The following is a 15,157-nucleotide window of genomic DNA, read 5'->3' on the forward strand; positions in this document are numbered from 1 at the left end:
TCGGTTAAGTGTCCGACTCGTGATTTTGGTTCAGGTCAGGATCCCACGGTTCGTGAGTTTGAGTCCCGCATTGGGCTCCGTGCTGGCAGCATGGGATTCTCTCTCCTTTCCCTCCTTCTGCCTCCCCCCCCCCCCACTTCAAGGTAAATAAGTAAACTTGAAATAAATAAATAAACTTAAAAAAAAAGATACCCAAGAACTAACTAGCTTTTCATGTTTTTGACCTTCTAGGATGAAATATTAGCACATTTTGATTTAAAAGAATCTGTTGTCCTCTGGCTTAAGCCTTCATATTGTTATTTTAAGTGGAAATAGCATACAGTGAAGTGCAGAGATCATATACATAAACATAGTTCAAAGAAGCTTTAGGCGTGTATATGCCTGTGCAACCTTCGCCTAGACCGAGTTATAGAACCTCCCAGTTATTACCTTCCCAAGGGCAACTGCTGTTTGGAGATCTCTCACCCTTGGTGAGTTCTGCCTATTGGTAAACTTTGCACAACAGAATCATAGCGTATGTGATCTTCTTGGTCGGGCTTCTTTCACTCAGAGTCCTGACTATGATGTTCATCTGTTTTGTTAGGTGTCATTCTTTTTTTTTATAGCACTTGCTGTTTAATGATGACCATGATGACAATAAATAATCAATTTGTATACTACTCTCCAATTTACTCTTTGACCCTGAAGACACATCTGTGATGGTACCAAAGCATTTAGCATTAGACTTCTTTTAGAGATGACAAAAGGGCTGCTGAGAGGCTTTCAGTATTGTCCCCAAGGTCATCCACCTAATAAATTATGATGCCAGTACTAGTTGTTGTTTGTTTTTGTTTCATTTTTGTTTTTACTCACCCGTCATTCTCTCCATTTACCGTGAAGGCTGCATCTCAACTTGTGTCAAGGTTGGTAGTAGGATGAGAGGAGGGAGGGACTCCTAGACTGGACCTTCACTGATGTTTTACTGTGGAGTATTTTGGTTCATTGAAAGAAGGCAACTTTCAACCAGGCCACTCCCCAGCAGCTGTGCAGTACATAATGGATGAGGGGGCTGAGGAGAAAAGAGGGAAAGCTAACTTCGCAGCCAGCCACATCCGGGCAACTCCACTCATCGGAAGGCAGACTATGCTGGTCTAGTTTCCAGTTGTGTACAAATTATGCATTTCCTCGGTGAGGCTATTGTTCACAGGCTGCTAAATGTGTCATGGCAAGTTTTTGCTAGGGTGGCATTATTGGGGCTTTTTGGCCTCCAGATGTGGGTGAGCCCTCTTGGGCTCTGATCAGTGTAGTGCTTTGGGAAACAGGAATGGTATGAGTTCTCCTCTCCCTTCACTCAGGTTGTCCTTGTGACATAGTTTGAGTGTTATTGCAACATTGATATCTTACTGATGGCGTCAGTTCTGCTGTACATGCTGAGTTTCACTGTTGAGGCATCAGATTTGAGACAAAGAGAAGCTAGGTTTCCTTTACCGCATAAAGAGGTTTGCCGATACCCTGATGATTTTGTAGTGTTTTAAAGCAAGTAGAATCATGGCTGATTTATATATGTGGGGATGTGTGAATTTCTATAAGCCCCATGGCCCACAATTCTGGCCCAGGGCGTGGCCTCTACCACTGGGATAGCAGAATCCAGGTTCTTAACAATGGTTAAAAATATAGGCCTAGTGTTAGAAAGTGGAGATTGAGGGTTGGGCTAAGGACACTCAGACCCAGGAGATCCAGAGTCGCAAGACATGGATCAGAACCTCGGATAGCTCCAGCTAGCCGGATGCTGGCAGCTACAGGCAGGAAGGAGTCACTCCGGTGCCAAGTCCGCCCTCCTCTGCAGCAAAGAGCTTTTATGTGTGGATAAGAAAGGACTTCAAGGATTTGGGCCTCGGTATTGGTGGGTTTATGGATGAAACGGTACCTTATATTCTTGAGCTGTGGAGGGAAGTGAAAATTCCCACTGGAGCCATGGGTGGGGTGATTTTGAGTCTTCCTTCTATAGCCATGACACTAGTTTTTCTTCAGAGCTGAGGTGTAGTGGGAGAGCCCTGCCGGAAGGCCCAGAGTTGGGTCCACGGCTCCCCATTAATAGCTTTGTGGCCTTTGGCTGCTCTTGCATCCTCTCTGACTGGGTCTCACAATTCTTTTGTTTTTTTTTTTTTAAGTTTGTTTGTTTGTTTAGAGAGAGAGAGCGGGGGGAGGGGCAGAGGGAGAGAGGAAGAGAATCCCAAGCAGGCTCCACACTGTCAGTGCTAAACCCAATGTGGGGCTCTAGCTCACAAACTGTGAGATCATGACCTGAGCCGAATTCAAGAGTTGGACGCGTAACCAACGGAGCCACCCAGGCGCCCCTGGTCTCTGACTCTTATATGCAAAAATATGTCAGTCTGGAAGAATAAAGGTTTTATTTATTTTTTCAATAACACAATGACAGTGTTACTGTGAGGAACAAGTGAAGAAATATCCGCTAAAACACTTTAATTTCTATAAGCCTCTGCCAGTGTGAGGTTATGTCATTGCCAGCATCATCACCTATTTTTAGAGCCTACCAAGAGGACTCCATGACATCAGATGTCTGTGAAAGTCGAGGTGTTGTGAAAGAAGTGCATTCCCATCTTACATTTGCACGGTAATTGGTTCCATGGGGTCAGCGCGCATGTTGGATAGCTTGAGCCAGAACCCAGGACACAGGGATTTGTGGTTTACTATTCAAATTTAAAAAGTTTTTAGATGAAAGGGCATGTCCTGTGGTCTTTTGGAAGTAACGGGAGGATTTCAATAGGGGAGTGACAAGTTCATACCTTTGTTTTGGGAGAGTATCTCTGGTGGCAGTGTGGAGGCTGATGTGGAAGAGGCCAGAGGCAGGGAGATATTATTGTCACTCCGGCAGGACTCAGAAAGAGTGGTTAAGAGATGAGCTTTGGGGGAGCCTGGGTGGCTCAGTCAGCTAAGCGTCTGGCTCTTGACTTCGGCTCAGGTCATGATCTCACAGTTTGTGGGTTCGAGCCTGACGTCGGGCTCTGTGACGGCAGTACAGAGCCTGCTTGTGTTCTCTCTTTCTCCCTCTCTCTCTCAGCCCCTCCCCTGCTTGTGTGCTCTGTCTCTCTCTCTCTCTCTCAAAATAAATAAATAAACCTAAAAAAAAAAATTGGCTTTGGAATGAGACAGGTTGGGTTCCAATTCTGGCTCCTATTTATTTGGCAAGCTTCCTTAATGCCCCGTGTCTTGGTGTGTGCATCATTGGTGAATAGGGTTGTTGTTCAGGCTACAAGTTGCCATCCAGGTGAAGCTCTCAGAGCACATCTGTTCAGCACGTGGCATGTACTAACATGTTAGCTGGTGTTCATGTGTATGTGTTCTTATGGGAAAATATGTGAGCAGGGGAGGGGCAGCGAGGGAGGGAGACACAGAATGTAAAGCAGGCTCCAGGCTGTCAGTGTAGAGCCTGATGTGGGGCTCAAACTCATGAACCGCGAGATCAGGACTTGAGTTGAAGTCGGATGCTCAGCTGACTGAGCCACCCAGGCACCCCGCGATTTTAACCATTTAAAATATACAGTTCAGTGGCACTAGCTACATTAACAATGTGCAACAGTTGTCATTAGCTCTGTCTAAAACTTTTTGGTCACCCCAAACAGATATTTGGTGACCATTAAACATTGACTCCCATCCCCCCTCCCACTCCCTGGTAACCTCCAGTCGTTTTGTCTCTATGAATTTGCCTAGTCTGGCTGCATTATATAAGTGGAATCATAGAATATTTGTCCTTTTGTGTCTGGCTTATTTCACTTAACACATTGGTCTCTAGGCTCATTCATATTGTAGCATGTATCAAAACTTGACTCCCTTTTGAGGCTGAATAATATTCCCCTGTATGTACGGACCACATCTTGTTTTTCCTTTCATCTGTTGATGGACATTTAGGTTATTTCTGCCTTTTGGCTGTTGTGAATAATGCTGCAGTAAATGTTGGCCTACAACTATCTCTTTGAGTCCCTGATGGCAGTACTTTAGGGTGTGTACCTAGGGGTGGAATTGCTTGGTCACATGGTGGTTCTTTGTTTAACTTTGAGGAACTACCATATTGTTTTCCACTGTGGTTGCACCATTTTATATTTCCACCAGCAATATACAGTGGTTCCCGTTCCTCCACATCCTCATCAATACTTATTTTCCTTTTTAACAAATTCTAGCCATATGTGTGTCTTTTGGAAGAAATGTCTCTGCAAGTTCTTTGCCTGGTATCCGTGGTTTTAAGGCAGTATAGGAGGAATAGAGAGAAACTGAGAGGTTGAGGAAGTAGATAGAGCCCAACTGGGTGACTGGTTAGGTAGGAGGGTTAACACTGAATTTTTTAGCCTGGGTAAGTGGGTAGATGTGGGCTGTCAAGCAAGATAGCTCCCTTCTGTTCCAGAAAAGGGGCAGGTCAGGGGGAAGATGTTGCGTTTGTAGGGGGGGCTGCATTGAGCCTGGTGTACCTAGATGTTGTACAGGTGGAGCCTACAGGATGCAATGCCATACCCATGTGTCTGGTTTCTCTGGAAAGATACAGGGCATATTTTAAGTTTTGTCTCCTCCCTGCTTCAATCTAAGAGGGAACTTAAGAAATGTGGGCATTGTTAGGCTTCTCTGTGTGGCAAATTTAAACAGTCATTGGGGGGGGCAGTGGAATCTGGGATTTATGAACCAACCTCTCTCCTAGTGCTGTTGTCTTAGCCCTTAAGCACCTGCTTGATCAGGTCAGTCCTTCCGTCCTCATGGGGTGCTGCCCTGAAGCCTTGGGTTTGAGTATTCTTAGAATCACAGCTTCTAGGGGTGCCTGGCTGGCTCAGTGACTGTAGAATGCGACTCTTGATCTTGGGGGTGTGAGTTTGAGCCCCACGTTGGGTGTGGAGATTACTTTAAAACAAACAAAACAGTCATAGCTTCTAAAGCTCTAGTGACCACTCCAGTCTCTCAAACATTTGCACCTCCCTCACCCTTCCCCATCTGCATGTCTTTAGCAGTTAGGGCCAAGCAAATGCTTGACATCTTGCCCACGACGCACTGAAGTTTTCTGAATTAGTCCTTGGTAACACTGGATGTTGTATCACCATGTTCTGTGGTGTCCAGGTGGGAGATTTGTGTGTGCACAGTCCTGTCCACACTGCAGTGGATGGTGAAGTTTGAGCAGCCGTTCTACTCCAAAAAAACAACCTCAGGGGAATGAGCTCCATGGTGGCTTGTTTTTTTTTACTTCTCAAGCCATAGCAGCCTGGCAGCCATCCCTAAGAAAGCCACCCCTCATGTGGCTCACATGGGCAGTGTTTGTAGATTGTCCCCCGATGCCGTCTGCCTGTGAGGCTGTAGAAACCCCCTGCAACTGCTGTTCTAGCAGGTGGTGCGACTACCGAGGTGGGAGTCCGTGTATGTACACACGCATGCACACAGCTTTGTGCTGGCTTGGCCTAGAACACCGGCTGAAACTCTCAACCCACCAAAGCGACAGCTGCAGTTACTGGTTTCCGGTGGGGCCCTGGTGAGGGGAGGGAGGGTGAGGCTGCTGTGAACTGAGCCAGCAACTGGGGAATTGGATATGGTAACTAACACTCAGGTGTGTAGGAAGCTGCCGGCAGTGGCTGTGTTTTAACAAGCTTTTTTTCTTTCTTTGTGCCTCTGCCCTCTACCCAGGCTGAATCTCAGCCCCCTACCTAATTTACCGTCTTCATGTTCATTCCATAGAAGGAGCCCATCCACATTTCTTGCCCCATGTGCTTCCTAAAGAACACATGTCTCATCCTTGAGCCCTTCCTGCCACTCAGCCACACTCTGGGTCTAGCCCCATAGCTTTCACTTTTGCTCAAGTCAGCGTGATCATGGGCTCAGACAAGCCCAGAAACCCTCCACTCCAGACTTGCAGTTTGTGAGTTACTATCATTTCAAGGTATTGATGCTTTCAAAAATAATGATGTAAATTATTAGACTAATTTGAAATAATTCTATCAGCCATCAGGTTTTTAAATTCTGTATCTTAATGGATCTTGGATAAGAGACCCCTGAGAGCAAACTTTTCCCTAAAGGGCCAAGTATTTTAGGCTTTGATGTCCATTCCAAATACTCCGCTCTGCCATCATTTTCTAGTAGCCGTAGAAAATACCTCAATGGATGTAGGTGGTTGCGCTGTAATGAAACTTTCCTTACAGAACCGTGTGGTGGGCTGTAGTTTGCTGACCCCTGGCCTGGACTGATAGTCTTTATTTCTGTTTGTCATCTTACATTTTTCTTTGTCAAGAGTTAAAGAAAGCCAGAGGAACTTGCTGACTGTAAATGAACTTACATCATCTTCTTTTGGGTTTAGCATAATTGTCAGACAATGGTGATTTGGAATATATTTCTCTAAACCCTTGTTGGGAAGGATAGAAACCAGAAGGCTTTTAGCTTGTCTAAAGCTTGTCATTGTTCAAAAACTAGGACAGGCTGTCGCTTAGAGCTGAGTAGTGGCCTTTAGTATCACTCACTCTCTTTGTGGTCACTTGGAATGGCCATAGTCACATAAGGTCATGTCACCATACTGGACATTGTTTTCCTTTGTAGGAGTAGGTGCTTCGGTAATAAATGTAAGGAAAACGAGCTACAGCAATAGAGGAAATGGTATTCTTCAAGGCTCATGTTATATTGAGTTGAGGTCATCATAGTTCATTTCCAGAAGGCTGAAGCTTAAAATAATCAAAGAGCCATTTTCAAATTTCAAAAAACTATCTTATTTTCCTTTTATCTTCACAGGAAATAAAGAAAGAGATGAAGAAAGACCCTCTCTCCAGCAAAGCTCCAGAAAAACCCATGCACGAAGTATCCGGTGGAAATGTTTTGCTGTCTTCCGAAACAATTCTAAGAACCAATAAGAGAGGTATGGAAACAAAGAACAAGCCCCCTCCCCACACACAACCCCAAACTGGAAACTTCTGGGTGAACTGTGTCAAATTTGGAATTGCTGAAACATTGAATGGCATTTGCCCTTTTGTTTTTTTGTATAAATTTGGACACACACACAGAGCGAGTAATGATGTAACTATAATAAAGGGAACTGACAGAATTTTTTTTATAATGAGAAAGTAGACTAAATCCGTAAATGATGATTTTCCTAGGACTTTAGCTTTCGCTCTCATATCTATTTTTATGGATGAAAGGTGACTTTAGAGAATGCTGTGGTGCAGGCTGAGCTGTGAGTGTCTGGCCATGTTCTCTTTTTAATTTAATGGCAGGCTTTATCAGGGTCTTTCTCTCTACCTGCTGGGCTCCCAAACATAGACTGTGTCTCTCCTGGTTTCGCAGGCAGTACATGCAGAGATATAGCCCATACATCCATCCAACCAAGGGAACGTTAACCATTTTGTTTCCCTGTTTTGAGACCTCAAGGCAGATTTTCAGGTATTAGCTCCTTGGGGTTTTGTTTTCTCCCACATCCCTCCCTTGTGACACTGTTGTTTGAAATGATAGGAGAGAGAATATAAGATTGCAGGGAGGATTCGACTCACTTCTGTGGTCGCACAAGATTTCCTCGGTTTTTCCTGACCCAACCCTCTCTGTGCATCCAGCGGGGCTCACACTGAGCGTGCCCACGGTAGGGTAGCCTTCAGCTGCAGGCTTTTCACGGGCTTATTACTTCCTTAAAGAGAAATAGCTGGTCGGAAGCAGGAGCAGGAAATGTATTAGCCAAGAGTTCCATTAAAAAGAAAAAAGAAGGCAAGTTTACATAACCACAGGGAAGAACAGCTAATCTTTCATAAAATTTAGACAGCATAAGAATTTGTCCAATAAACTGCCCATTGATCATAGTGCTTGAGACATTAGCTTTGTGTCTCTCTTCCTTCCTGCTTCTTCCTCTACCCCCTCCAGCTGCCCTGGGTTACATTTGCTTTTCTGAATTATTCAGATGAAGCATTGGCTGCAGGCCCACGCTGGTTAGCAGCTATAGGATTTTCTTTCTTTTCTTGTTTTCTTTCTTTTTTTTTTTTTTTAAAGCCCATCGTACCAGTGCAGGGGATTTCCCATTTTAAGAATTAAGCGTACTTTGCTGTAAAACTGCAGCCATCCCCCAAAGCCCCTCCTGCATTCTTGCACGTAAGTTCCAGAACTCTTGAGGCCTGCCCTCGTCAGTTTCAGAGAGCCAGAAGTCCGTGTGTCTTTCTCCATTCCCACAGCTCGCTTGCTGGTCTGAGCCGTTCCTGTTCCTCCTCACGCTCCCTGGGTCCGTGAGCCAAGGACGGGCGGGCTTCTCCTGCCGGCCCTGCTTTCGTAAAGTGAATAAGAGAATTAAGGTAATTAATTAACTTAACAAGCTAAGGAATTAATTAAGTTAAAGAATTAAGGTAATTATCCAGATGAGTTTGGTAAAAATTACCTGAGAACTTGAAATCAAAGAAAGTATAAAACTTTTCAGATAATTGCCTTTTTACGTCTAAAAATCTGGCCTCTGAGGTCCTCTGCGGAATTCTTCATGATCCCGCAAAAGGCATTAAAAGGGGTGGCCTACCGACTGATGTTTTTTTCTCAAGTCTCCACCTTAGGCCTGCAGCCGAGATTTACGACCAACCTTTTACGCTGGGGTATTTTATATGAGGAATCTGCCAGTGGATCTGAGACTTGGGCACATGGAGGCATTCTGTAAATACGAAATGCATAAAATACCATCTTCATTCTGTCCCAGGCTTCACACTGACCCCCGGGTCACCTGGGCCAAACATAAATTCCCAGTTGAAGAGAAGCATTGTGTACCCGAGGCCAGTGCCGTGTTTGGCCCTGCCCCCACCCGTCAATACTAACAGTATCCTACTACTCCTTATAATAAACAGCAGGGTGGATTGATTGGCCTTGTCAGGCCAGATAAATAGTTCATTGTGCTGAGCTCAAAAGCTACATTTTTTCCCCATCCCAAATCAATGAAAAACCACTTTTTTTCCCCCTTAGAACAAGGATCAGAGGCTAAATCTGTGGGATGATTCTAGTTACTTGTAAACACTTCCGTCCGACTGATTTTTCAAGTTTTGTGACTTATTGTAAATGACCCAAGTCTTCTCCTTCTCTTTGTTTCTACCAAGCTTTGTCCCTAGAAATCTCTGGATGTTTTTATCATTTGCTGTTGTTATGGAGGGAAGTTGCTTTCAGAGTTTAGTAACAGACTGCTTTGTTTAATTAACATAGGATCCTTCTGAGAGTATATGAGTCCTCCTTGTGATTCAGCCTTGGACCCTGTGAGAATTTAATACAGTTAACACAAGTTCTTTTTCTTTTAATAAAGAAAGATCAAAATCTATTTCTGTTATGAGTTTGAAATTGAGCTATTTCATTGGATCCTGAACTTGAGGTAGATGTCGCTGGAGAAGTTTGCCCAGTTGTGGCCAGCGGTTTGGGACATGCCTCATTTTGTGGCAGTGGGGAGTGGACTGTAGAACCTCACGGAGCGGGATGAGTTTACCCTCCCTAGGCCCCTGCATAAGGTCAAGAGATACCCTAGGTTTGAACAAAGCTAGTAATCGCCTTGAGAAAGGGCCAGACCATGGAAACAGTTTGGGGACCAATTAGTTTCAGTTTTCAACTTTAATCTTTGCACATTTCTGCAGAGGTGATTTAGGGAGGTACTGGAATGACTCCATGTGCTTTTCATTTGAGAAAAAGATGTGACTGAAATTGAGAAAGACACACACACACACACAGAGAGAGAGAGAGAGAGAGAACATTTCCTGCAGATGGCTTGGCAGCAGTCAGCTATACATTCCAGGAATTAGGGCATTTGTGTCTGCTCCCACTCCTGGCCACTTCTCTGGGCTTCACCCGAGTCCTAGTGAAGGAGCTTTTCCTTTAAAACAAGCTTTTCCCAGGGAGCAAGAAGTCAGTTTTCATTTACACTTGCAGCATGGCTGTTGTGTATCCTGAAGTTATCCCAGACTCCAGAATGTTGACAAACTATAGCCTGAGAATCTGAAAATTTTTTTGGAGCCAAATGACATTCTCATGAACCAGACACAAAAAGGTTGTTTCCTTCTGAGAATGATTTATTCTTTTGTTTCTTCTCTCCTTAAGCCCATTTGGAAGGATGATGAGCCCTCCTAAATTGGAATATTGATGTATGGAGAAATGTATGAAAAGCATTCTATCCTTGAGTTTAAAAGCAAAACTGAACACAATGGACATCTTAATAGTTAACAGCAAATACATTCAATACCTACTTGAACATGAGTACAGAGGACTTTGTCCATTTCTACTTGAATTAAAATGAAATAAAAAAAATCAGTTGGTTTCATCCTTAGAAGGGTTTCCCAACCCACTTTATTCATGGGATAGGTTAAGTGTCCAGGCTGTGATCAATACTGCCCTGGCCTTCGTAAGGACCAGCTTGTATTTCAGGGACCTAGTGTCTCACTTTTGCATCATCAGCAGACCTCATGGGGAAGCCGCCCCTCCCAGACCCTTCCTGCTGCCCGGGATTCTGGGTGTTGTTCCCTCCCCACTTTGACATGGATGCTAATGAGAGTTCAATAGCGCCTGTATACTGTGCGCCTGGCCCTGTGCTTGGTGCTGGGGCAGATTGGAAGACCAGAAAAACCCCAGCCAGTCCTGCCTGCAAGCATGTTCAGTCTATTGTATCACTTGGGAAATGTTAAGAAAGTGGTGTGCATTTCTTAAATCTTTTATATGGCAAGTTGGGGGTATGTCTCTTATTTACTTGTCATTCTGAATGTGAAGCCACTCCGTGGGTTTCTGGTTGGCTTTATGTGTCCTTGTTTCTATTTCCAGTTTATCATGAATTCAGTGTTTGGTAAGTCTCTATTGTATTTTGCACACTTATTCTTTGCTATTATTATTGTTATTATTATTATTATTGTTATGCTGTCCTGATATAAAATGTCTTTTATAATCACCTTTTTAAGTCGCTCTGCTCCTTTGGCATCTGCCTTCTGAAAGATAAACTGCTTTTACCATCTTTATTTAAGGTTTGTTGTGCATTTGCATTTTACTACCCCTTCCAAGGATTAATGCCGAAAGATCTGATGGTCTTAAAAGATGTTATTTGTAACAGGTCTAGCACTGATGCTCCAACATGAGATTCAAGTTGAACTGGTCGGGAGGGTTGTTGTGGGAATTGCTATGTGGATATGACTTGGATTGTAGAACATGACTCTGTGGGCTCATTTGTTGTGTATTTAGTCCTTCAGACAGGTTTAATTCAAAAGTTTTCCTTAACAGAGGGACCAACAGCTGCTCTGCCTCTGGTGACACACTGTTGCTTTAAAAGTTAATGCGGAAATTCTTCAGAATTCATTTTGTGTGTGGATGGGCAATACATACATGCCCCTCAGCATAACACGGGCCCCGTGTTTGCCGCACGGAAGGGTTCTCCATTGTGGTCTGCTGGCTGTAGCCAGAGTGTGCCTAATGTTTATCTTTCTTTTCCCCTCCCAGTTTCAGCCCTGGTCATTCAAGTCCCTAAACATATCTGTCCATAGTGACCTCCCTCCCTTGTCTCTACTAAAGGGGAAATGTGTTTTGAGCTCTCACTTCTTTGGCATTTCTTTGGCTACTTGGAATAACATTCTCGAGGTGTCTGTTGGCCTGTTAGGACGTGAGTGTGTGTGTGTGCACGAACATGCACCTGCTGCTGTGGAACTCTGTTGGCTCGGAGGCGGTGGCCTGGTTCTCTTGATAGGCTGTGGGCTCTTTGTTTGAAATGAAACTGTAAACAAAGGATGGAGAAAGCGTGTCTTTAATAAAGAAAATGTCAACTCCGTTGGTTTTCCAGTGCTTTGTCGTTCAAGGTAGATGCGAGTCCTGGGAATTTGTTTATAGAAATAAGACGTTTTTCCTTTCAAATTTCCTTTTGAAGCAACAAATGTGAATTATCCTGGTTAGCTAGGAATCTGAAAATGCAGCATGTTGGGTCAGATTTTCTCCAACTCTCCAAATTACCTGCTGACTTTACCTAAATTGCTGCCTTTCATGGACAGATGGAAGAGTAAGAAGTAAGAGAAGGCATTATTGTTGTATGTGGAAGCTCTTGGCTATCACCTGACCGGACTCTCCCGTGGGGAGATGAAAATAAAGCTGGCCATCTGGCAGTGAACCTGGATGGATAGAATTCGTACATCAATAATACATACGTGCATCTGTGTAAATGTATCTGTATGTGCATTTATCATCTTTTTTCCCGGGGGCCTTCATTCTTGAAAGTTTGATAGTAAAAGGGCCATAAAGAGATCTTGTAAAGTAATTGATCCCTGGCTGCATTACTGACAGGTTCTACTGGGAGCCTGTGTTATTGGCTCTGTGGGACCAGTAGTTGCTGTTAGAGCATGTTCCCCCAGTTCACTTTCTTATCGGAGTATTACTGCCTCTTGGACCGAGAGATGGCACCCATTTCGGGTGGAAAATGCCATTTTGGGTGGGTGTTGCCATCATATATTTCCATACATTTTTATGTGTGGGTCATTGTCAAACTTGGTTTTAAGAAGTTTTCTTGTATTATATTTATCTCTTTTCAATCTCTGTGTCCTGTTTCCAAGATGTTAACACTAGAGGAATTAGTGTCCCATGGAATAATTATTTAGACTTCTACAGCACTCCTGCTGGGTTTCCACCCAAGTCCAACCAGAGGAGGAGCCAAGTAGTGGTTTGTGGTAGTGGCTCCACCTGGTGGCTGTCCTAGGAAACGCCTTCTTCTGCCCACCTCTTTCTCCTGGTAGGAAATGCCTGTGGGTCCTCTGACTTAGTGTTCTCAATTCATGCTTTTCCATCTTAGACCCATAGCTTCTCTTTGTTCCCTTCTAATTTCTTTTCTCTTCTAATTTTTGTTCATTGAACTCATAGAATCCGTTTCTCCATCCTTGTCCCATCTGTTACACCCCCGCTGACCAGGATCATTGTTGGTAAGCATTTAAAAAAAAAAAAAAGGACTCCTGTAGTCCTGACTCTAGGTGTAGATAGTAATTTGAACACAGTATAAAGAAGTACACTAAAATCCCTGTAGGTAAGCCAGAGTCTCCTCCTTAGTAGCTCTAAGTACCCCTAACTACTTCTTTACTTCTTGTTGAGCCCAGTTTTCCTCAAAGGAGCAATATTTTATGACTGATGTTGTTTTCAGTTGTCAGCAGGCGGCTAAATAAAAATCCAACTGACTTTGTTGGCTTCATTATCATTTGTCAGTTCTCTACAGGAAGCCCCTTCTCGCCTGGGCGTGGGCCACCCACCCTTACTCCCACCCTGCCCTGCTCCCCTCTGGGTATACCACGGAGCATAAGTATTCTTGATAAATATAAATGTTTCTTTTTTCATTATCTTGTGTTTTGGGGTTTTGTTAGTTGATGACATTGCAGATGTGTTTTAGCTACATTGTGGGTTAGTCTGAGAACTTAATCCCCACTTATGACTTTGTTTCTATGAGAAAAAGCATTTGGAATTTCAAACACTGCATCATGCATAACCCACTTGTAAATCTGACTTCTTACTTTGATTTTTATATTACTGGCCTGAAGCCCTAGGTACTTTTTAAAAGCAGAGAGGGGCGCCTGGGTGGCTCAGTCGGTTGAGCGTCCGACTTTGGCTCAGGTCATGATCTCACAGTCCATGAGTTCGAGCCCCGTGTCAGGCTCTGTGCTGACAGCTCAGAGCCTGGAGCCTGCTTTGGATTCTGTGTCTCCCTCTCTCTCCGCCCCTCCCCCACTCAACACACACACACACACACACTCTCTCTCTCTCTCTCTCTCTCTCTCTCAAAAATAAATAAACATTAAAAAAATTAAAAAAAAATAAAAGCAGAGAGTCCATATAACTGGGGATGACAGCACTTTTCTCATGCAGAGGAGTTTAAAGGTCACTTGGTACAGAATGCTGGACAACACACCCAGCCCCGAGGATAGCGCTGGGCAACCACATTGCACACAGTGCTCATTTTCACCAGTTCTGAGTTGGACCTTGGTGCGACCAAGCGTGTCTGTATATGGCATGTTCTAAAAGGGGGACTATTGTGTATTTTCACCTACTAGAGAGGAGATCACGTAACATGTGTGGCATGCTCAGAATGACACCAGGCCAGCATTTCCCAATGTGTGTTGCACCGAATTATGGCCCTGCAAAATACTGCACAAAAGAGGAATGGAGAGACAGAGATAAGGAGACAAAAAGGGAGAGAAAATTGGCTCTCTAGACAAGTACATTTGGGCCACATCGGCGTGCACTAACACCCTCTTAGAGACTGACAGGCCTGTTCGCATATTGCAGGCTCTCCGATGCCCTGTGGTAAGGAAACCTGCTGATCTTTGATCATCAAAGCACATTTTACTGAATACTAGTTAGGACTCTGCTTTAGGATGTGCAGGACTTGAAAATGTAGGACAAGGACCTCTCAGCATCTCTGAGATCATCTTCAGATTCGACCTTGCACAGGGAATGTTAAAGTGAGTGGCGATGGCCATGCTGGCCCTGTGAAAAACACTGACGAAGCCTCTGAAGCCCCCAGCCGTGAAAACATAAGTTGGGCGATGCTGGGAGAACGTTCCTTGAATCTAAAGCTTGAAAGCCAGTCCTTTCGGTACGTTTTCAAGTGACAAGCTGAAAGGGATTTTTTTCTTTTGATCGTTTCTTGGGTTCCTGTGTCGAAGAGTGCCTGGGCTGGGCTTTGGCAGGAAAAGTGGACTGAGGGGGCTGACCCAGGGGACGCAGGGCTGGCTCTACCTGGAACTTGGGTCAGGATGGAACTGGTATTCCAGGGGCAGATTCTATAATGAAGACGAAACAATAGTCCTACACAGTCAGAAGAGTCCCATTGCCTTCTCTACCCGCTTCAATTGAAAGACGGGGAATCTTAGCTCTCCTTGACTACATTAAAACCCTGATGAGGCATAAAGAAGAGCTTCGTTCACTCTCTCCTCTTATTAGCGAAAGAGGCTGCCATTTCGAGTTCAGATAATGAGCCCACTTGTGGGGCTGTGAGGCAAATCCACTTAGCCTGCCATTTAGAGCTCTGGAATCTAGAATTCCTGAGGTGGCTGAGGTCCCTGATAGTGTCCCAGCCTTCAGCCTGATGCAGGGACTCTCCTGTTGACATGCCAGGAAGGAGGACGTGGAACCTCTGCCCAGGGGACCTGAGAGGACACCCCTCTGATCTGGGGGACTGGACTTTGCTAAGGCCCACATGGGATTC

The 15,157-nt window shown here is 44.4% G+C and overlaps 1 protein-coding gene across 8 annotated transcripts in view; it reads left to right on the forward strand.

Annotated features, from left to right (window-relative positions):
* Window positions 1-15,157, forward strand: part of SH3KBP1 (SH3 domain containing kinase binding protein 1) — a 332,387-nt gene that overhangs the window by 128,225 nt on the left and 189,005 nt on the right. For all 8 annotated transcript variants that reach the window (XM_081793831.1, XM_081793833.1, XM_081793830.1 and 5 more), the window contains one exon: window positions 6,748-6,871. In XM_081793831.1, the coding sequence (XP_081649957.1) occupies window positions 6,748-6,871 (124 nt within the window). The remainder of the gene's footprint in view (window positions 1-6,747; window positions 6,872-15,157) is intronic.

Source organism: Panthera onca, chromosome X, assembly GCF_046562875.1.
Source record: "Panthera onca isolate mPanOnc1 chromosome X, mPanOnc1 haplotype 2, whole genome shotgun sequence".
Lineage (NCBI taxonomy): Eukaryota > Metazoa > Chordata > Mammalia > Carnivora > Felidae > Panthera > Panthera onca.